Source organism: Lathamus discolor, chromosome 5 (genome assembly GCF_037157495.1).
Source record: "Lathamus discolor isolate bLatDis1 chromosome 5, bLatDis1.hap1, whole genome shotgun sequence".
Taxonomy (NCBI): domain Eukaryota; kingdom Metazoa; phylum Chordata; class Aves; order Psittaciformes; family Psittacidae; genus Lathamus; species Lathamus discolor.
The window spans coordinates 9,276,893-9,299,980 of NC_088888.1; the positions used below are offsets into that span (position 1 = coordinate 9,276,893).

The window sequence follows — 23,088 nt, forward strand, 5'->3', positions numbered from 1 at the left end:
GGATTAGAACTTTATAACATGAGTCTGTTAGCTTGGAGATCGAAGAATGTTCTTCAAAATCCTATCACATTTATATCTTTGGAGCCACATTTAGCGATTTAGCATTATGGTCACTAAATCTTTTTGCCTTTGTATTTTATTTTCCTTTAGTCCTTAAGTTATAGAGTTTATAGTATCTGCTTGGTATTGTTCATTTTAACATCATGAATTTGCAATTAACATGAGCCATGGAAGATAATTGTGCAATGCACACGCTTTCTGATTAACTGTGCGTGACTTAAGTAGATCTGAGAAATGAGTTTCAAAGCGTGGTTTGAAAGACCTAGTGTCAGCCATGCTTTATGAAGCAGATACTGGTGTGAGGGTTTTTTTAACTATTCTGATTTCTGATAATCAGTTCAGTGCTTTGTTTTGCAAGATTATTGCCAGTGGTGTGAGGAGGGGGCACCCCTGCAGTGCTGGAGTAAGTTCTGGTGTAGGATATACGCCAAAGAGCATCTTCATGGTTGTTCAAGCAAAATCTTGTGGAACACGGCGCTGAGAACCAAGTCTTTTCAATCACCCATACCTTGGGCACCAGATACTTCAATAATGACGTGCAGTCCTTCATCTCTTCATGATGAGGTCAGTCTGATACACGTGGGGATGGATGGAAAATTATTAACTTTGCTGGAGGGTTTTTTTTCCTTTCATATCTTATGTAGTGTGTGTCTTGAACTACTTCAGCCACAGAAGAGACTGTTTCAGTAAATCTCTTCATAACTGCAAATGTTATTGTTTAGGACATTTTACCAGTACCTGCTAATTTCTGTTGTTTGCATTATGTCCTCTATAGGTTTTGAGATTACTTTGGCACTCTGATATTTCTCTCATACTAGACACAGCCATACAGAAACAAGATGGGTTGTTTGCTCTTCATGGCAATGTAAAATGTTGTAAGGCACCTGTGTCAGTGGCTTCCTATTGACTGAGACCCTACTGTTTTAAACAACCAGGTTTAGATATCTCTGTATAAAAAGACCAGTAGGAGATAGTTCTACCCTAGTCTTGACATGTCTAGTCTTAATTAACAGCAGGGTTTTAGTAGTTTTGTAATAGAAGAATTTACTACAGCCATTGATGAGACAAACTAAAATGATGAAATAAAGAGGCATATAAAATTAAACAAATGGAAAAACCTGTGGAAATTGAGCATGTTTAGTCCAGGGAAGTATAACCTGATTATAAACTTACCTGTCCTTCCAAATGTAGAACAGTAGTACTGCTCAACAGAAGACAGTTGTTCTCACTGCTCAGGAAACTAAAAGCAGGTGTAAAGATCAGTTAAATATTAAAAAATGTTATATATTTAAGTAAATATATTATGATTTGTAACACACATATATATAAATAAATAAAGTATAACAAGGATTGTACAACTGCAGCAGACAGCTTCAATAAACTCCCTAAGAGTTACTGGCAGCCGATGCATTTAAATCAGGATATAGAAACCTATTTTGGATAACAGGACCTGAATAGGAGCAGTGGGCCAGACTTAAATCTAGCTTATACTTCTGTGCACAGGGAATAACAACAGTTAATAATCCCATTCTTCTATATCCAGCTACATGTATTGCCTTCTTATGCTGCAGGGTAACTGTGTCACTGTTTTGGGCTTGCTTCCTCTCCTGTGCTTGTTTCTGCTCCTTTACTTGTCAGTTTTTGGTGACTCCAACACTGGAGTCCTTGCTAGGACTTCTGAGACCTACTGTAGCCTAAATAACATTAACGTCACTGAACTTTGGACTTTAAAAAGTGGGGTTTGGGGGGAGTTTGGGTGGTTTTGTTGTTTTTTTAACTTACCCCAGGGAAATCAGCTCTAACCGTAATCCCCCTAGAGAGGCTGGTTGGGTTAAGCTCCCCCTTGCACTCTTTGGTGGCATAAGGAGTCTAGCCCTAGCTGCAGGATGCTTGAGCCTAGACTGGGAGAGATCCTTTGGTGGCTGAGCATCATGAAATACGAGAGTTTGCACCATTCAGGGTGAAGGGGGACTGGAAGCCAGGACTCTCATTCCCCGTGTCTGTGATTCAGCTGCCATTCCTATGTTGAAAGACCACCATGTACACAGAGCTGAAAGGTCTGGGAGCTGATATTTAGTGTTTCCTGGGGGCTAGATCTGCATACAGCTTTTTGGATTACCCAACCTTCAGTCTAACCTTTCTCACCCCTTATGTCAGGCACCTGGCTCTGGGTTTTCAATTCTATACCATGCACTGAGTGTTTAGGCTTTTCAGTGCTTTCCTTGTGCCTAAGTGCTAACATAATTTTTAAGGACCAAATGCTGCACATTTTCGTTAAGCACATGTTTCTTAAAGGATGCTTTTGTTTACTTGTTTGTCTTGGTGTGAAACATGCTTGAATGAAGGTGGGCTGTATTCATTTCTTTGACCCTAAAGTAATGCCAGCAACAAAACAGAGGAAATGCTTTTTAATTATTTTCTCCATGTACATTGGAAAGAATTGGAGCTGAACAGCCAGTATTTCAAGTTAAGTACAGATTGATTCTTGGAGCCTAATTGGTGAGATTTATTGACAGTACAGCATTTGGGTAGTTATAATAGACTCCTATTCATTATACAGTTGATAATTCAACAAGTAGCTGATTCTAATGTTCAGTGTTCGTTATACCATTAAGGCTGACTTTATTAGCCTACTCAGGGATGTTTAAAAACAATTAACCTTAATTTTTTAAAGTGGAATGTGAGACTTCAGCTATTAAAATCCAATTCTACTTTTACTGCTACAGGGCATTAGATACATGGTTCCAGAATTCTGGCATCTTACTAATGCAGGATAGCACAGTACTTGAAGAAACTCAAGGTCTGATTTTTACTTCTATGCACCTGTAGGTTTTCTTATACAGGTAACCTCATCTATGAATGAGGTTCCCTCCTTTTAATTAGTTTGGGGATCAGGCTGTAAATTCTTGTTGCGGTGAAGCATGGTGTAGGCCAGTGTTTAATTAAAACATCACAAACTCCCTGGTGATCTCTGCCTGCAGAGAGAAGATTCAGTTTATAACATCGCCATAAGAAGATTATAGGTGGCTTTTCAGACAGAACCTGCTTTCTAGGGTTCCAAAACTGGGCATGTGTTTCTACAAAGGAGAGTTTAGGAAAGGTTTCAAAGCAGACCAAAGTTAAAGAGTTTCCTGATGGTTCAGCTTGGTAGCACTAAGCCTGCTGGGTGTTCTGCAAGGATCCATTGTACCTCCAAAAGCAGAGCCATAGCTTTGCATGCATTACACCAGCTGTGTTTTCAGTAGGGCTTTACAAATTGCTTAATCCAAGTTAGGCCCTTTCTGGAAGCTCTTTAATCCTTCTAACATTTGCATAATGATCTCAATACTGTAATTCTTGTGTGACAGTGTGTTGAAGCTCTTTCTGACATACACTAATGATAGCACAAGAATAATGGAATACCAAATGACTTCATTGTCTTGCAGGACTGAGAATGCCATAAATTTCAATGTTTAAAAAAGTGTGGGGCTGTGCTCATTCCTGGTAAAATCAAGTGACATCTCTACAGCTAGGTGAGGCAGGCACCGACTTTGTCGTGTTTAAATATTAACTCATATTTGGGAATCTAAATGAGGGGGTAGAGTCTACTAAAGAGCTACAATTAAAAAATTGGCACCTTTCACAGGGGTATTCTATCAGAATAATGCTTTTTTCCCCAAAGACTTTGATTAAAGCATGATAATCTCCCATGAAAATTCTAAACTAATCAGCTGAAATAAAAAATAGATGAGGATTGCATGAATACTTTATGTGAACAGTAAGAAAGTAAGTCTCTAGTTTTGAGGGATTGTGTTAAAATTTGCAGGACTACACAGCAGATAATACCAGGCTGAGTTCCTATCTCCGTCCTCCAGTAGATGCTACAATAAGGCAGCACAGACATGAGCTAAAAGGCAATCCCAAGCAGCCATGCAAAACCAGTTGTGAGATGACAAAACTGAGGGATGGGCTAGCAGGTATGCTCACTGAAAAAAAGACTTCTATAGTAATTCAGAAAACAAATCATTTCCATGGGAAAATCATAGAATCATAGAATAGTTAGGGTTGGAAAGGACCTCCAGATCATCTAGTTCCAACCCCCCTGCCATGGGCAGGGACACCTCACACTAAACCATCCCACACAAGGCTTCATCCAACCGGGCCTTGAACACTGCCAGGGATGGAGCACTCACAACCGCCCTGGGCAACCGATTCCAGTGTCTCACCACACTAACAGGAAAGAATTTCCTCCTTATATCCAATCTAAACTTCCACTGTTTAAGTTTTAACCCGTTACTCCTTGTCCTGTCACTACAGTCCCTGATGAAGAGTCCCTCCCCAGCATCCCTATAGGCCCCCTTCAGGTACTGGAAGGCTGCTATGAGGTCCCCATGCAGCCTTCTCTTCTCCAGGCTCAACAGCCCCAACTTCCTCAATGTATCTCCATATGGGAGGTGCTCCAGTCCCCTGATCATCCTCGTGGCCCTCCTCTGGACTTGTTCCAGCAGTTCCATGTCCTTTTTATGTTGAGGACACCAGAACTGCACACAATACTCCAGGTGAGGTCTCACAAGAGCAGAGTAGAGGGGCGGGATCACCTCCTTCGACCTGCTGGTCACGCTCCTTTTGATGCAGCCCAGGATACGGTTGGCTTTCTGGGCTGCGAGTGCAGATTGCCAGCCTATGTTCATTTTCTCATCGACCAGCACCCCCAAGTCCTTCTCTGCAGGGCCGCTCTGAATCTCTTCTTTGTCCAGTCTGTAGCTGTGCCTGGGATTGCTCTGACCCAGGTGTATGACCTTGCACTTGTCATGGTTGAACTTCATAAGGCTGGCATCAGCCCACCTTACAAGCTTGTCAAGGTCCCTCTGGATGGCATCCCTTCCCTCCAGCATATCAACCGGACCACACAGCTTGGTGTCATCGGCAAACTTGCTGAGGGTGCACTCAATCCCACTGTCCATGTCAGCGATGAAGATGTTAAACAAGACCAGTCCCAGCACCGATCCCTGAGGGACACCATTCGTTACTAGTCTCCAGCCAGACATCGAGCCATTGATCACAACTCTTTGTGTGCGGCCATCCAGCCAGTTCTTTATCCACCGAGTGGTCCATCCATCAAATTGATGTCTCTCCAATTTAGAGAGAAAGATGTTGTGTGGGACAGTGTCAAAGGCTTTGCACAAGTCCAGGTAGATGACATCAACTGTTGTCCATCAGTTCTGTAGCCCCATCATAGAAGGCCACCAAATTGGTCAGGCAGGATTTCCCCTTAGTGAAGCCATGCTGGCTGTCACCAAGCACTTTGTTGTTTTTCATGTGCCTTAGCATGTCTTCCAGGAGAATGTGCTCCAAGATTTTACCAGGCACAGAGGTGAGACTAAGAAACTGATTCACAGGCTGATATTCATGTGCGTTACACAAATGATTTTTTTATTTTAAAGAAAATACTATTTTTTAACAGCTGTCTGTCAATGCAACCACTATTATCTGATGTCTTGCTTATTTCCCTGCTTAGTGTGTGATACCTGGAAGTTTGAATGTGATTTTTGCTCTCAGTAGAAAATAGAAAAATGTGATATTTCTCCCTACAAACCCTCTGTGGGCTTTCTCATTTCTCAGTTAGGCTTTCTTAACCTGGCATCTTGTCATAAGAATATCATGTGGGCATGTGCAAGAAATTTGGAGAGCGGCTTTCGACAAGGGTCTGTAGGGACAGGACCAGGGGGAATGGCTTTATCCTGACAGAGGGGAGATTGAGATGAGACATTGGGAAGAAATTCTTCCCTGTGAGGGTGCTGAGGACCTGGCACAGGGTGCCCAGAGAAGCTGTGGCTGCCCCATCCCTGGCAGTGTTCAAGGCCAGGTTTGATGGGGCTTGGAGCAACTTGGTCTAGTGGAAGGTGGCCCTGCCTGTGGCAGGGGGTTGGAACTGGATGAGCTTTAAGGTCCCTTCCAACCCAAACTATTCTCTGATTCTATGATTCCATGTGTCTTCATGAGCAGGTCACTACCTATGAATAATTGAATGTGTAGGAGTAGTAGAAACCCTACCTTTTATTTGCTGAGTGCTATAAGAAGTTTTGTAGTCTTCTTTGCTTATTGTGGTAAAAGGAGATGAATCTGGTTTAACAAAAAGGTTTATATGATATTTTAAATTATCTGTGCAGCAAGTTAAGTCTTATCTTGCATGAGCATGCATGTACTGTCTTACAACGATGTGTAAGAAACTCATCCCAGTCTGGCTCTGCCAGGCTGCTTCATCCTGTGCTTGAGCATCTCTCAAAATAGAGGTCAAAATGAGAAAGAGGTTGTCTCTTCCCAGGACACAGCTAAGTTGCAGTGAATGGATCTAGATTTCTTGCTGAAGCAAACATGGAAATTGCAGCTACTGACGAATGCTTTTTCCCTGGAACAACTCCATGGCAGCCCAACTCTGTGCTGTAATTTTGGTCTAGGCAGGCAGTTAGAATCTGACAAAACCTTTGAACTTCACAGCTGTATTTAGATGCCAGAGCCTTTAGCCTGGAGACTCTCCTTGTACCTCTCCGTTGACATGGTCTCCATGCAGTCCTGTGTTGTAAATAGTGAATAACCACCCCATTTCTTTATTTCAGGAGATTTGTCCTCACCAAGATGAGAGTCATTCCAAAAGGAGCTTTCAGAGGACTCGCTGACCTCGAGAAAATGTATGTATCATGTCAGTATTTAGTAGGAAAAAACCTATTTTACTCCAAACAGCAGTTTCTGGTTGTAGCTCCTTTTACAGCCAGTGAGCAAGCCCCTCTCTCTGAGCTTCTTCTGGTTTCCTTGGTTCAAAGGGTTTTGTTCAGCATGGAGTGTCATTGCATTTAGTAAATGTAGTGCCATAGCAGGAGATCATGAGAAACTGATTATTTGACAATTTTGGAATGAAACAGTGGAAAGATTACAGAGGAAAGAGCTCCTGTTTGTAACGGGCCAGCCAATTCTGTTTTCACTAAGGAATAAATAGGACTGGTTTGTGCATGTTTAGAAGCAGCTGGTAGGATGTGAGAGAAGTTTCTTACAGGTGATAGATCCTAAAATCTTAGCACATAAAGGGTGTAAGCATCTAATGTCTGTGGATTTTAGCGATAAGCCTAACAATGATGAGCGCTTTCAATGAACAGATGTATCATGCCTTCATTAGTATACTATTGTGGGTGTAGAGCAGCCCTCCAACTCTAGGAAAAACAAATCCCAAATAATATGTTCCCTACTATTCTTTAGCCACAGAAAATCTATGGGTTAACTGGTGCTAGCACCAGAAATTGTAAATGACAGCATCCAACCTGAACCATTCCAGAGCATGTATGATTTTTCTGAATTATTTCATATATGAGCAAATCACAGTATTTTGTTTAGAAACACATCCAGCGCTTGCACCCTGACAGAAGAGGGTCACAGTCTTCACCCGTGACGTGTCTGAGTGGCAGTGGGGAAATACATTTGAAAGTGCCTTTTTCAATGCTGTGTGTAATGGCAAAATTAAAAAGGATTAGATTGCTGATGTTTCTCTGCATCATTTCTAGCCATTTCTCTCATACTCTTGCATAAGTAAGGGATTTAGCTAGAAGGAGAACACACCAGAAGGTATGGCAAGGAAATAGATAGGATTTTCAACCGAGAAAATGATGGGGATGAAGGGATGAAGACCAAAGAGTGGACATAAAAGGATTCAGGAGTTGCTGATCAGTAGCAAGCAGTAAAGCTCACATGGCATCTGGTCTTTTCTGAAGTGCGACATCCATTTCAGAGCATCACTGTAGGTTCAGGAGTCTTCTGTTGGCATGTGGTACACACTAAAAAGCCTCCAGTTGCTGCATCCTATTCATAGATCCAGATCCTCGTAAGTTCATCAAGCTGTAAATGGATATTTTTCTTGACAAAGGAAAAAGAAAGTTGCCTTTTTTGTGGCTAAGGGTTATCAGGACTAAGATCAGCTGTTTCAACAGTTTTGTTGGCACTTGTTTCTCCCCAGTCCTGCAGGGTTCCTTTTAGCTTAGTCTTTATGGAAAATCATTGAGCTCTCTGGACTATGAAGTGGGTTGCAAAGTGCATTGTAAACTGCTTCCGTTATCTTTAATTACTCAGAAACCGTATGTCAGATATGTATGAAGGTAGTGATCGCATTGAATATGATGTCTCAAAGTAGGGATTTATTGTCAACCACAAAAATTATATATGGAAATGAGCTCAATTTGAAAATATATCTATGGACTAGTGGTACTTGGAGGAGAAATGGGGACAGACAATTTATAGCAAAACATCCTTGAAAATAAAAGTGTGATAAATATGTAAATGCGACCAATCACCATCAACAAAGATGCAGTATTTGCAGATGATACGGCAAACAGATAAAATGTGAAATAGCTCGCAAGTCCTAAACCTAACCCATAAAACATTCATCAGAAATATTCATGATACTGTAGGGACAAAAAAAAAGTGTGTAATCAAATAATAGATTTGCATATAAAACCATGGCCTTTGTATGAAAGCCTTCTTAGTCTTGCAGGATCATGCACAGAAAGGAAGATTAAAGCAAACTGTAGTCTATTTAAGGAAAACAGCCATTAATAATGTGATATCTCCATATGGTAAAATGTGGATAGCCTGATGTATACAAATGAGATACCTCAGTGCATTATATGTATGTGCTTATCTAGAACTAGACTAAAAATGAGGAGAGTGACAATATCTTTTGAATATGTTACTGAAGAAAAATAGTATCTTATACAGTCCAGCATATCTGTGCACATGATTTTTATCATTACTGGATCATTTCTAAAAAGCCTAGCTCCATCATCCTGACACCTACCCTTTACATATTTGTAAACATTGATGAGGTCACCCCTCAGTCTCCTCTTCTCCAAGCTAAAGAGACCCAGCTCCCTCAGCCTCTCCTCATAAGGGAGATGTTCCACTCCCTTAATCATCTTTGTGGCTCTGCGCTGGACTCCTTCAAGCAATTCCCTGTCCTTCTTGAACAGAGGGGCCCAGAACTGGACGCAATATTCCAGATGCGGCCTCACCAAGGCTGAGTAGAGGGGGAGGAGAACCTCTCTTGACCTACTAACCACTCCCTTTCTAATGCACCCTAAGATGCCATTTGCCTTCTTGGCCACAAGAGCACATTGCTGGCTCATGGTCATCCTCCTATCCACCAGGACCCCCAGGTCCCTTTCCCGTTCACTACTTTCCAGCAGGTCAACCCCCAACCTGTACTGGTACATGGGGTTGTTCTTCCCCAGATGCAAGACTCTACACTTGCCCTTGTTAAATTTCATCAAGTTTCTCCCCGCCCAACTCTCCAGCCTGTCCAGGTCTCGCTGAATGGCAGCACAGTCCTCTGGTGTGTCAGCCACTCCTCCCAGTTTTGTGTCATCAGCAAACTTGCTGAGGGTGCACTCAGTTCCCTCATCCAGGTCATTGATGAAAATATTAAACAGCACCGGTCCCAGCACCGACCCCTGAGGAACTCCACTAGTCACAGACCTCCAGCTAGATTCTGCGCCATTGACCACAACTCTCTGCCTTCTTCCTTTCAACCAGTTCTCGATCCACCTCACTAGTTTCATTCAGCCCCAGCATATGATGCTGTCACACTTGGCAGCATACAGCCCAAAAAGAGGGGAATGAAGGGACAGAAGCAGAAATCACATGATCATTTAAGGATGAACAGTTTGGGTCTTCTGCTACCAAGAAAGCTGGTCAGTATTTTGCAGCTTCTTCATTTTTTCTTGCACAGTGTATTGTGTACTGCCTCATTTGGTACGCAAAAGGTTGTGATTAAATCAGATCATTAAAGCTATTATGAGGAGAGGGTTAGGATTCTGTGTAACCAAGACATTTGGAAATTGGTTCTAGGCAGGAGTTCCTTTCTGTCTTCTGCATCATCTGGATAAGTCTGCTATGTGTTTGGCAGGTTTTTGTAAGAAGCAAAAAAAGGAGGATCTTCTGTGATGTGTAAGTTAAATAGTGCATGTTTACAAAAATATTTATTTACATACCTAAGGTGATAGGGGGACACAGTGCATTCTGCATACCAAAACACACACTGAATCAGGTAACAATCATATGTTGGTAATGAATACTCCAGGGTATATTACCAAGGTGCAACTCCATGGATATTAAATTCTAATTTACATTTTAGGAAGTTGTGTGTAATGTTCTGCATCTTAAGGGCAGGGTATGAAAATAAGGGTGCTACTTAATGCATTTAAATTGGTCTAAATATGCATTTTTTTCTCAGTGAACAGAGGACTACAGTTTAAAAACAATAAGGCGAGTAACTAGCATAAGCAAAGAAGTTCAAAGTTCGGGCTGATATTCCAAAGAATAAGTGCTTTAATGGGGCCACTGTTACAGTGTGGGGCTTTCTCCTCTCTCTGCCTGGTCTAATCCTGCTCTTTTCTATACCAGAGGGGTTGCTTGCAATTGAGGCCTCTGACTGAAGCAAAATCATGTAGGAAAACTTATCCTCTGCTGTGTGCAACATACACTTTCCTTAACCCAACAGCAACCAGGGTGTCAGTCATTTGCACATTGCTACACTCTGCCTTTTGAAATGGGTTCCCACAAATGTGATTTGAAAGTTGAACAGGTTTGTGAGCTTCTCCAAGGAGTCCTATAATACACCATCAGTGGAGGAGCCAGGCAAAGCAGAGCCTTCTTCCGCAGTCACTCTGTATGGCCATGAGCAGCTTGGATACATTTTCTTCTCAAAGGGGGCCATTACTTCAGAGGGTAGATTTAGATTGGATATTAGGAAGAAATTCTTCCCTGTGAGGGTGTGGAGGCACTGGCACAGGTTGCCCAAAGAAGCTGTGGCTGCCCCATCCCTGGCAGTGTTCAGGGCCAGGTTTGACATGGCTTGGAGCAACTTGGTCTAGTGGAAGGTGTCCCTGCCAATGGCAGGGGGTTGGAACTGGATGAGCTTTAAGGTCCTTTACAAACCAAGCCATTCTAGGACCCTCTTTTAGCCTTTGCAAATAGCATCCCTTGAACAGCAAACTTCAGTGATTAGTATTAATGCATAGGACTCCTGGTGTGTTCTTAATCCAAATTTATTTCTGGAAGTAAAAACTATGCCTTGGGTTGTAAACATAGGAAGTAATGAATGATGACTAGGTGGTTTTATTATAACCCATAAACATTTTGCTGCATCATCACCTGCCATTCTGCTTTTCCCTGCCAAAGCTTATCTGTGGAAGAAATCTCATATTGCAGTTATTGTTGTCATCCCTTGCACAATTACAAAAAACTGAGGTAGAAATCTATTATCCATGTCAGAAACTCACCACTGCTGTTGCAGAGCAGAGCTTCTAATTACAGCTTTGTGTATTTCAGTAAATGCATAACCTGATCTCAGTCTTTTGCTAATGCTATGGTGGAACAAAATCACAAATACTGTAAAAAACCTTAGAAGAAGCTAGGAAATGTAAAATAAATTCATAAGATCCATATCAACATTTGCTAACTTTTCTATTTAAAAACTCACCAAAAAAAGTCATACTAATATTTACATATTTTAATTGAAACAAGTCATAGTACAAGAAAGGAAGTCTTCCATAATTCTTTCTGTATTGTTTGGTATCTTGATGCTCTCTGTCCTTGACAGAAGATGTTTAGAAAGGGGAAAAAAAAAAAAAAAGGAAAATATTTTTTGTCATTACATCTTTTTGAGCAAGAATGAGTTCTGTGGTAATGAACTGTTGGCAGAATCTTTATTTGTTAAGTGCATCGATAATGAAGCCAGTATTAGAAACTGAAGTATTTAATGGAAGAATCATAGAATCCCAGACTTCTTTGGGTTGAAAAGGACCTTAAGATCATCCAGTTCCAATCCCCCCTAAAATGGGCAGGGACACCTTCCACTAGACCAGGTTGCTCTAAGCCCCGTCCAACCTTTCCTTGAACACAGCCCGAATGGAGCATTCACAACTTCCTTGGGCAAAGGAAGCCCAATGATGTCATCTTGGACATCATTTCTCGTCTGTCTAGCCATGGAGGTAGATAGAGCAAAGAAAGGAAATCCACCTGCCTGAATGTATGCTAAATGTTTCAGTGCATCTCCCCAGTGACATACTGTTCAGGTAACTTGAATTCATAGAGGACAAAACATGGGTAAATGCCTGTGTGAGTTCCCACTTTTCTTTAGGAGGAAACTTTGATCAGGTGTTCTTCTGCTTCCTCTATGCAAATAAATCAGATATAATTAAGCGCAGGCTAAGTTAAGATAGTTCTGTTGTGTATCTAAATGTGGGCTCTGAAGTTGCCTCAGTCATTCAAAATGAGACCTGAGGGTGAAATGCACAGTGCTTAAAAAAAGGTCTCAGCCCAGTGGTTAAAAACACCTCTCCACATGAAAAAGGAATTACTAAGATTTTTTTTCCTCAGTTATTAAGATTATTTCTCAGTAAGCTTGTTCAGCTTTTACACTCTCTTCTGGGCCTCCCCTACCACCACTAGAGCAAGACAGTGGGCCAGATGTATTGCAGGTTTGGCATGCTGTGGTTCATAAGGGGATATTTGCTTTCTCCAAATCATTCAGTTTTGCAAGGTAGCCTCACTTTAGGTCCTTGCATTAGAGGCATGAAGCTGATAATTACTGCAACCGATAAACATAGCAAGGAGCCTCAGAACTGACAGTCATCCCATGGTATGGAATTAATGCTATGATATTTCTGCTTTTCTCTTGTGGGCTATGCAAGTAGCAAGAGATGGTACAAGAGGAAACAGCCTCAAACTGTTTCAGAGGAGGTTTAGACTGGATACCTTCACCAAAAGGGCGATCAGGCATTGGAACAGGCTGCCCAGGGCAATGGTGGAATCACTGTCCCTGGAAGTGTTCACAAACCATGTAGACAATGCCCTTAGTAACATGGGTTAATGATGGCCTTGGCAGTGCTGGGGCATGGTTCATCTCAGGTGCTTTTGGGTGGGTTTTTTGTTTCAAAAGGAGCCAGTGTTGTAAAATGTACAATGGCTGTCATTAGAGGCAATATTTTTCCCCAGGACATGTCACTTCTTCAGTTTCCACCTCCTCCTCCCAGGAGCTTCACTCTATTTTGAAGTAAAGGAAATGTCAAGCTGTCTATTATTATGAGATTCTTGTACTTTCAAAGTAGGATCAGTGACCATCTAAGTTACTTTGTAACTATAAAAATATGTATTTTCTAAGGAGCATAAAGTAATTCTTAAGCTGGCTGAGTGGTACTGCAAACTGACATTTATATATCAGACAATGAAATGAGAACTCAGAATTGTTAGTTCTAATTATGTTTTACATTTTCCAATGTAATTCATAGCTCATACATGGCAAAAAATGTGGTTCTTCTCATGTGATGTTTCAGAATATTGGTCTGATTTAAATAATTACATTTTCCTTACTAAAATTAGTGCATTCAGGTCTCGTATCCCTAAATATGATTTGGAAAAACCAAACAAACTCTTGTGTATTGATTACACATTAACTCCAAAATTCCTGTATAAGATTCAGAATCAAATGTATTCACCTGGAAACAAACACAGTACAATAACAAAACAACTCTGAGAGACAACACGTGCATTCAGAATTACAGCAATTGCACCTCACTTGGTTGTTGAGTTCCAACATGTAGCACCTCCATCTCCTTTACCTGACAGACATGCTGAAAAGGGTCCATGGCTCCTGAGGTTGCTGTGCTGCTGAGACTCTATGGAAATCTGGGTGATGGCATATTCAGAGAGGCATCATGGTGCCATCTGCTTCCAGATACATCCAGCTTCTGGGTTTGCTTTAAAAAGTGCTGCTATTAAAAATATAAACTAGAAAGGAAAGGTCTTTTTTCATGAGAAAACAGGGGTTTATTGCATTTTCTTTTCTGTTAATCGTCTGTGTGTATTGTAACTGTACAAGTGAATGGGTGCAAAAGGTGTGACCTACTTGAAATTGTGCCCAATTTCCTCTAAATGGGATTTTCTTCAATATTTATTGTTGCTGGTACTAACTGTTGTTTGTCAGAAAGAAGGCAGCTAGCATCAGATTGGAAATGGTAATTCAATTTCAGGAGGATTTCAGAAATACCTTCCCATATTAATTTTATCTCACTTTTCTGTTTAGCTTTGAAATAATGTTAGTGGAGTTGGCATGTTACAATGAAAGATTGTTTCCCATTGCTATAGCAATTCTGATCCAAACCTCAGCATTTATGGAAAACAAATGTTGAGGTGAAGTCAAGAGATTTATTTTCTAAGCAGGAGATGCTGATTCTCTGACAACATTATATTGCATGGCCTGTATTTCTATTATGCCGAATGATTGACGTGGATTTAATCATTAGTTTGATGGCTGCTTTGCTCAGTGGTGGGGCGGCTGGGCATTTGATTGTTATTAGTGAGCTGCATTTTGATTTTGCTATCAAAGACACTGCTGGCCCCAATCATCTCAGGTGTAAAACCAGAGATGCGTTGTGCCCATTGTTTGTTTTGTGACCAAGCCAAGATCAATTTGCTTGCAAAATACAGTGAATATTTGATTTCTCAAGCAGGAACCTGGTTTTGATGACGACTTCCATATATGTGGGGCTTTTTAAAAGAGTAAGTAAGAGTGGTGCACCTTTGGTGATTAAATTTCATATCACGTGGTAGAATATATGTATGTACATATATACTTGCATACATGCATATGTGTGTACATATATATATACATAGAGTAGTCTGGAAAAGATTAAAATTGCTAGGATTTAGGATGATAGACAGATACTATGCCAAAAAATACTTTGAATGCTTGGGAAGCCAACACCACAGATGGAAATTACAAATGATCGTGAAAGACATGCATTATGCTGAAAAACTGTTGGTGTCTGTGCATTTTCCAATGCAGTCAGCACAGAATTAGAAGATGGGGAGAGGGACAAGCTGTTGGCTTTCCCAGTTCAGAGCTTTGTCCTTTAGAGCTGCTGATGCCAATTGCTGAAGGAGAACATTCAAGAGAACATTTCTGGAATAATTGCTCCTCTGAGGAGGAGAAATGCACCTAATAAATAATGGGCTGTTCATCAAAAACTCCTGGAATGGTGTCTTTGTGATGTCTTTGTGTTGTGGAGTTTTCTCCACTAAAACAAAGCATAATGCTAAATTTCACATGGGGACCGAATTAAACTAGTCTTTGTTCCATGGAAGCATCATTTACTTCCGTCTTGCTTGTCTGCTTAAGAGCAGAAAGATTTACATCTTCATCTGGATATGTTTATCCTTTCTAGCATAATTGTGAAGTGAAGGTGCTCATTAGATCCATCTAATCCTTTTGTCATTCTTATCTCTGGTTTTGAATTAGATTTTATGATGTGTTTTTCAGCTTCATTTTCCACATTTTTAAGACTTCTGCTGGATTTCTAAGATTTTGGCTTTGCCCATCTTTGCTGTGAGAAGGGTGAAAAGGATTTCCTTATTTATTACTTCTCTTCCCTGCTCTTCAGGAAAACTGGTAGTGGGAGAGCTCCCTGGAGGAATGGGGCTGTGGGTTTACCTTCTGTGGGCGATGGGTATGTTTGTAGGGGAGTGGCTTTGAGGTACTACAAGTGGCAGGAGGTTTACAGGCCAGAGATGGATATGTGTCACCCAAAGGCTGCACTGGGGAGCAGGGAGCAGCCCCAGAGGTGATGAATGAGGTTTTCCAGGAAATCTCGGCAGAACCTACTAACATTTGGAATAAACCATTGGAATAAACTCCAAACCTTCTCCAAAAGCATTGGATGCCAGGGTAGGTAGGGATATAAAATCTTCTCACATCACTTTCAATATTCTTTAAAGTTTTTCTGCCTTAAAGTTAATTATCCTAGTTTATATTCTAATTAAAACTGCCCTTGTGAGCTTAAAACCCTTTTGCTCTTCTTCGGGGCATTTTGTGCAGAGGAAGATCAAGACACATTTTCTCAAAGTTGTGTTGTACAGCACTGTCCAGATTGTCTTGTCATTGCATTATTACCAGGCTGGATGGGGTTCTGAGCAACCTGGTCTAGTGGAAGGTATCCCTGCTCAATTCAGATCTTCAAAGGTCCCTTCCAGTCCAAACTATTCTATGATTCTATGTGCCAAGTCTTGGCTTCACTGTTCCCCAAACCCGACCCTCTATTTGGGAATACTGGGATGAGCTGAGGCAGAAGGCACAGCTGCAGCAGAGAGGGGAATAGAGGAGGGAGCCAAGTGGCAGGACATTTGTACAGAGGCAGGTGAATGCATCACAGTTCATCTGTGACAGCCGTGTGCCTGGACATAATTGACAGCACAGTTTGTCTAAAAATAAGCTTGGTTTGATCTATGTTTCTTAGTAGCAGACTTAAATGCGCTAACAAGTAAAATAGCTTTTCACAAGCCTTCATCTGTCAGTACCAAGGAGCCTGTTTTGTATTCCTGGTACCCAGAGTATCTCTGAATAGCACATTATGTTTTCTTCCTACTGTGCTGCCAGGTACTGTGCTTTCAGGGTAAGAGATAACATGCTAATGACTGAAATAGGCTGCAAAAGTCAGGTAGGAATTGTGTCAACGATGGGCAATTGCTCAGGTCACTAGAGGAAGGACTTCCTAATGGGATCTCAGCTAAGCATTGCACATGCTTAAATCCCAGGGAGCATCTTCCTGTGAACTGGCCAGTCTCACCTTATTCCAGGTTTCAGGGGTCCTTCTCACCCAGGGAGATTGATTTCAGCTGTAGGTGCATTGATAAAAATCTATGCCATATTTATTCCTGATTTTGGCGGTGTGCAGTCAACATCAGTCCCAGCAATGTGTCAGGGAGGTGTCCTTTTATCTGCAGATCTAAGGATGCTTCTGTTCTCCATATTTTGTGAAATGTTGGCAGGTTAAAAGCTTTCTGCAGTCAGGTAAGGGGCAAAGCTCTCATTTGCTGTGCTTCCTTTTGTTCACAGGAGAGTGAGTAATAACAGAACAGTGACCATCCTTTGGGGAAGATTGTCCAGGAGTCTGCTCCTCCTCTTCTTGCTTTTATTGACTCTCAGTGGCCTTTTTAAAAATCTATAGAGCTTACTCCAGCGCTGACCTTGTCTAATCATATTGATTGTTAGTAACTGAAGGCTAATTAGGAAGCAAGTTGCTATGGTAATTCTTGAGTCATACATATGAAGAGAAAATACTGCTAAAACCACTAGTGCATGGTGACTATTGCCATAGTTAAACAAATTAAAAAATATAATTCATTCAGATTTATTCAGGAATTCAAATGAAGATACAATATGCAACAAGGAAGTTTTTCCCCTGCTACCACGTTTTCCTCTTTTGTAGTCATTTTGTTCTTTTATTTGTCTTTGGGTGAGTTATGCATAATTTTAGGACTAAATGACACAGTAGACTGTGGGTTGTTCTCCATCCCCAAACCCTGCAGCCCGCACAAAAGATGTCACAAAAAGGTTCATGCAACAGGAGAATGACTCAGGCAGAGGGTAATAAGACTTGGAACCCTCCAGACTTCTAGGTCACTTGTTCACATCCAGTCCACATGTATGTGATGAATGTTTCCTTTCCGCATGGATAGTTTGATGGCTTGCATACCATGAGGTGGTGATCTCAGCCCATGCCCTCAGGAGATGGTGATTCATTGCAAGCTAGGGCTGCTGTAGCTGGCTTTCAGCAGCAACCTCTTTTGGCCAGACGTTGAAATGGCTGTGCAACAGAGCTGATGTCTCAGTGGGCGATAACACTCCATTGTGTGGCACTGTGGGAAGGCTGGACTGCTTTGGCAGTGCTGTGCCTCATGGGTGGATAAATGGAAAATTTTTGCCAGTCAAATCTAATAGAGTGTTTTCACCTTATTTTTAACTGAATGTCACCCAAAGGAAAATCATGGGCATGCTTCCCTGTGTAATGGGGGTCTTCCTTCTCCTCCTTTGCCATCTCACTAACTAGTCATGTCACGTACAAATATTAGCTCTCCTAATGAGCCTCCATCTGCACATCTTTAAAGAGGAGGAGGATGTAAGAACATGCATCCTGTTGCTACCCTTCTGGACAGTTTGAATGATGAGGCAAAATGAGTCTGAGGACTGCATGAGAGATAGGAGTGTACTGAATACAGGTCACATCCAGGTGAGCGTGAGTTTCTCTGCCCCTCTCAGTCTTGAGTGGATAAATGTCCTTAAATTGACTTTAGCAGCACATAAAGAAAAAAGTGGGCAGAAATGCAGCCAGTGTAGCATGCATCTCTTTTAACAGGTCTCATAAATAAATGGAGTGTTCTCTGTATGGCTTCTTGGGACTCGTATGCTCACAGAGTTGCATTCATTTAACTGAAAAGAAGATATAAAATGGAAGAGTAAGAAGTACTTGCCACTTAAAAGCAAAAACAATTCAATACATAAAAATACCCCAAACAAATGAAAAATAGGCATGCATTTAAATTGATTAGGATCAACTAAATCAGGTAGTCAAATTACTCTAACTGTGAAACCAAAGCATCTGGTTTGAGGCTTTGTGTGGTCCTCAAGTTAAATAGGTGCCACTGTAGAGAGAAGTCCTGAGCCTGCCATTTTGAAGTACCCACTTCATGTTACCAGCAGTTTAACCCTGAGGGACAAAAAACACCCTGAAAGCCCTTGTACTTAGCCACTGCCTAATCTGTCCTCACCAAAGGCATGGAGCAAAGGGATTCCTCTGGGGAATTTCTAAACCAGAGCCATCTTCAAACTCATAGAAAACATACCATGAAAACCTGTTACCTTTGTGTAGAAGAATGGGGTGTGTTCTGGTAGTGCTGCTTGCTTTCATTTGCTGTACCTTTCTGCATGTGAGAAAAATGCACTCCTGTCCAGGAATCCAATCCAGATCCTTAGGTATTTGGGTAACTTCAAGGTAGAACATCTTTCAGAGGAAGCTCAGATCATTTTCCATAATACGTGTTACATTTGTTTCTTCATTTCCCATTAAAATAATCCAAAAATAGATGTTTTGGTTTCAGTTTGATGGAAGAAACAATATAGCAGTTGCCTTTTAGTTTTAAATTGGTTTTAACATACACAAAGCATTCCTTTAAATCTGAAAACCAAATTGCTCTCATAGGATTGCCTTCTAGAGTACTTGTGTGTCCTTTTGTGCATTGAGCTGTGTGCTTTCCAAAGACAATACTTAGTTAAAATTATAGGAAAATACGCACTCCTCTAAAATGTAGAATGTTAATGGAACTACAGATCCAATATATTAAAACCAATGGATTTCCATGCCTTCTGCTGCAGAGTTTGGAATCTCCTTCAGTCTCAACTAAAGCAACAGTCATAATCAGAAATGACAGATTTAATTTTGTATTTGTAAAATGCATTTCATCAGCACGACTTCCTCAAAGGGTAATTTTTGTGGTTCAGGATCTCTTCAGGATTCTTCCTCCCTTCCTTCATCAGTAGTAGTTTTTCAAAGTGTTTTACTGAAAACATAAGGTTTTTTGCCAGGCTTGTATGCTGTGAAAACACTGTAAGTTCCGGTATGCTTACATCAATACAGGAAGCCAGACAGAACAATATCCTAAGTATATGCTGTGCAGTACAGCAAAGGGATCGACACAACAATTTCTAAGGAAAACACTGTTTTATTCAAACCATGTTTCTTGTTCAGTCATCTTTAAGTGCTGTGGGGAAGAAGATTCCTCTTCTCCCTTGATTAAGAAGGAGGAACTACTTCAGGTAAGGTGTTTTGCATTATCTCTAGCTCCAGCTTCTTTCTATGTCTCCCGTTAGATATGACTCAGGATAGTGGGGGGGAAAATGGCTCCCAGGGAGATAAAAGTGCTCTTACGTAGGAGAAAGCAGGTCATTCCCAAGTGGCTAGGAATTGTCTTTGGGTTTTCAATGGTTTTGCTACATTCCTATGGAGACTCTATTGAGGGAAGCAGTACTGAAGGCTCTCCAATCCAGTCTGAGGACTTTCTTGTTAAAGCACTACAGCAGCAGATACCAGCAAAAACTGGTGTTCCTACAAGCCTGAGTTGCACGGTGTGGTTGTGGCAGAGAACCTCTGTGTCTTGCATGAGCAACTTCCTTATAAATGGAATTAGATATGCAGAAAGGCTGCTGCTGGCTGAATTGAGGCAGTAAGCACTGTATGTCCACGGGTCTATTACTTTTATTGCTTTTATTGGAATATTGTGTACACACACAAACATAGAAACATAGTAATATATTGAATTTTGGCCCAAGTTTTAGGACACGTTCAGTCCCTCCTGTTAAGATCTGTCTGTGTGCAGCCTTGCACTGTTTGCTGATGAGGGCGATTATTTGTTTCAAGGAAAGTCAGATAGAAGCACGTGATTTTCATAGAGAACTGTTCAGTTATTTGTCAAATAAGACTCCAGAGGTATTGAATCGGGCTCCTTTCTGCTGTCATCAGCTGCCTGGCAAACGGATTAGGGATTGTAGGCAGTTCCCGTGTTTGTATAGCATGCCATCTCTGCATCCTCCAATATAGAACCTGCAGATTTGGGCTTAATGGTAATTTTTTCTGCTTATGATAGTGCGGTATTGCAATCAGATAAATAATCCTCATTGCACACTAGGTTTGTAAAGCTTTTGACTTAGTAGCTTCTTGCTGGTGCTTGTGTTTTCTCTGGCAGTCTGTGGCAAGGCAGAGGTTTGGATTTAACTTTGGAAGCATAAAAGAATATCTTTTTCCCAGGTAGGTTATATCTAAGGGCCCCAGTCATGCAAATAGTTATGCAGTAGTGTCTTGGTTGAGCCTGGAGGCAAAGCTCAGGCATTAGAGTTTGTAGGGTCAAGGCCTCATACACAAACCATAAAAATGGTAAGTAGCTTTTGTGAAAGGGAAGAATGAGTGTGAACAGAAAACAAAACAGAAGGAAGTCTTTGTACTGGAAGAAGGTTATTTTGCAGGGAGATTGTACCATTGGATAAGAGAAACCTAAATCCCTCCAGGAGGACATTGCAAAGATGTAGTGGATGATGTTAGCAGCTGTAAGAGAATGTCTGTATTCATAATTTTAGTTAACATTAGGCAATGCTAATATTTTTCTCGTGATGGGTCCAGTCATGGAGATTTATTTTCACTGAAGTAGGTGTAACATAGTGCATGATTTGCTCGAATGAATACTTAGAGACTTCTCCTGAGCCTGGAAAGATTTTTAATGCCAGATCTGAGAAGTAAGAGGTTTTTTAACATTCTCAGTCTTAGCAATAAAGTTTAATTGTGCGTATCTGAGGCACTGACTATTCTGGATCTTCCCGTTTCTGTAATGCATTGAAGCTAGCAATGAACCATCCTCCAGAGGCCTCTTGTGCATGTGTGCTTCCTTAAAGCATTTCAGAACTGTCTGTTGAAGTGTCCAGGAACACCTGCTTCAAGATGGTTGGTTTGGAAAGGCTGTCACTAGACTTTGGGTCTTGGAAGCCACACGTTCTTTCAGCCTAAGAAAGTCTGCCTATTGATTTTCCCTAGAAGTTATTTCCCCTACTTCCTCATTCACCTGCTCTCCTGAGTGGTTATCTCAAATGTAGTCTCCTCATCTGCCCAGGTCATCTTAATAAAACTATTCATCATTAGCTGGCTATCAAAACCAAGAGAGAAGTAATAAACAGTAAGTGCAATAAATGCTGCCAGCCAATTTCCATGGCAGGAATTACAATGTGGACAAGAAGCTTGTGTCAGCATCTCTGAAGGAGGAGGTCCCTTCCTCATCTGAACAACCACCTTTGTCTGCCAGCGCGATCTCAAGATGCTCTGGAGCCCATCATGTCTGAGAAAAATGTGCTGTTGCCAGAGTGAGTGTTTTTATTTCAGCCTTATTTGCTGCCTTTCCCTACAGGCTTTCTTAGTCAAAGGTAAAATATAGCGATGCCCAAATGCCGGGGACAGCAGGTTACAAATCCCATCACTCTGGGCTGTCTGCAGGGAACCAGCATTCCTGCAGAAAGCTGCCATTCCCTCCAAAGACCAAGCCATTGCTTATTTGACTCTGAAAACCTTCTCTTGATTTCAGCTGTGCTGGCAATAAACTGAAACTAGTATAATGTATCCCCCTTACTGTTGGAGTATGAGGAGATACCTACCCTGCCCCCCCCCCCCAAACTGTACTGATTATAAAATCAACTCTTATGATAATGTGGCTTCTGCTGCTGGATCCAGTAGTTATCAGTTCCAATTCTGCAGACTAATCATGTGCTTTTTCACGTTAGAGAGACCAATTTAAAACTGTTACATACACAATTAATTTGATGCAGCCAAACTCTCCACAGACTTTCATCTGGATTGCTGGCATGATGCTAAAGCACTGATAGGAACAAAATCCCTTTTGCTTCTGTCTGCTGTGTGGAAATTTGCATTTTACTTTTCCCATGCCTGCATTGATTTATTTGAGAGCATGGTGTCATGCCCTTTGGAGAAGGCAGGAAGGCACAGTATTGGTGCCTCCTGAGAATCTCCTTCAAAGACTTACATATACGCTATTTTGATCTGTGCAATCACTATTAATACTCAGTTGGTTAAATGGATATTCTGCTTATTTAGTCAGGTTAGTAAAATGTGTGTATCTTCAGCAAAGTAAAGAGATGATGAGAAGAGTCAGTGTTTGGATTCATTTTTGTACTGTCAATAACTGCTAGGATATATTAGCCTGTTACTCCCTGGTGTTCAATAAATCGTGGTAGGGAGACAAGTTTTTCATGTTCACAAGGGAAGTGGCAGCAGAAAGTGTCAACTATCTATTTTTAAAAGGTCAAAAGTCTCTAATACTTTTAAGAAAAATAGCTTTTCTTTTGTAACCTCTTTAAATCAGCATAGTAGCCTTTTGCTGTCACTTGAGAGGGAAGTTTTCCAAAGGAGATTTTAGACTGGCTTGTTTCTGAACAGAAACAGTTGTGTAAAGGAGCTCTTCTTTCTTTCATTCTGATCAGAATTTATGCAAATTGCTCTATTTATATTTAAACAAAGATAGAAAGATGAAACTGTTTGTCTTTTGTTTTCTTCCCTTTCCCTCTAAATCAGTGCAAAGCTATTGATTTGTTGCAGTGCAGTGAGCCCAGTGAGGCCACCT

General features: G+C 41.1%; 1 protein-coding gene across 6 annotated transcripts in view; it reads left to right on the plus strand.

Annotated features, from left to right (window-relative positions):
- Nucleotides 1-23,088, plus strand: part of FSHR (follicle stimulating hormone receptor) — a 247,798-nt gene that overhangs the window by 194,000 nt on the left and 30,710 nt on the right. For all 6 annotated transcript variants that reach the window (XM_065679634.1, XM_065679635.1, XM_065679637.1 and 3 more), the window contains one exon: nt 6,657-6,728. In XM_065679634.1, the coding sequence (XP_065535706.1) occupies nt 6,657-6,728 (72 nt within the window). The remainder of the gene's footprint in view (nt 1-6,656; nt 6,729-23,088) is intronic.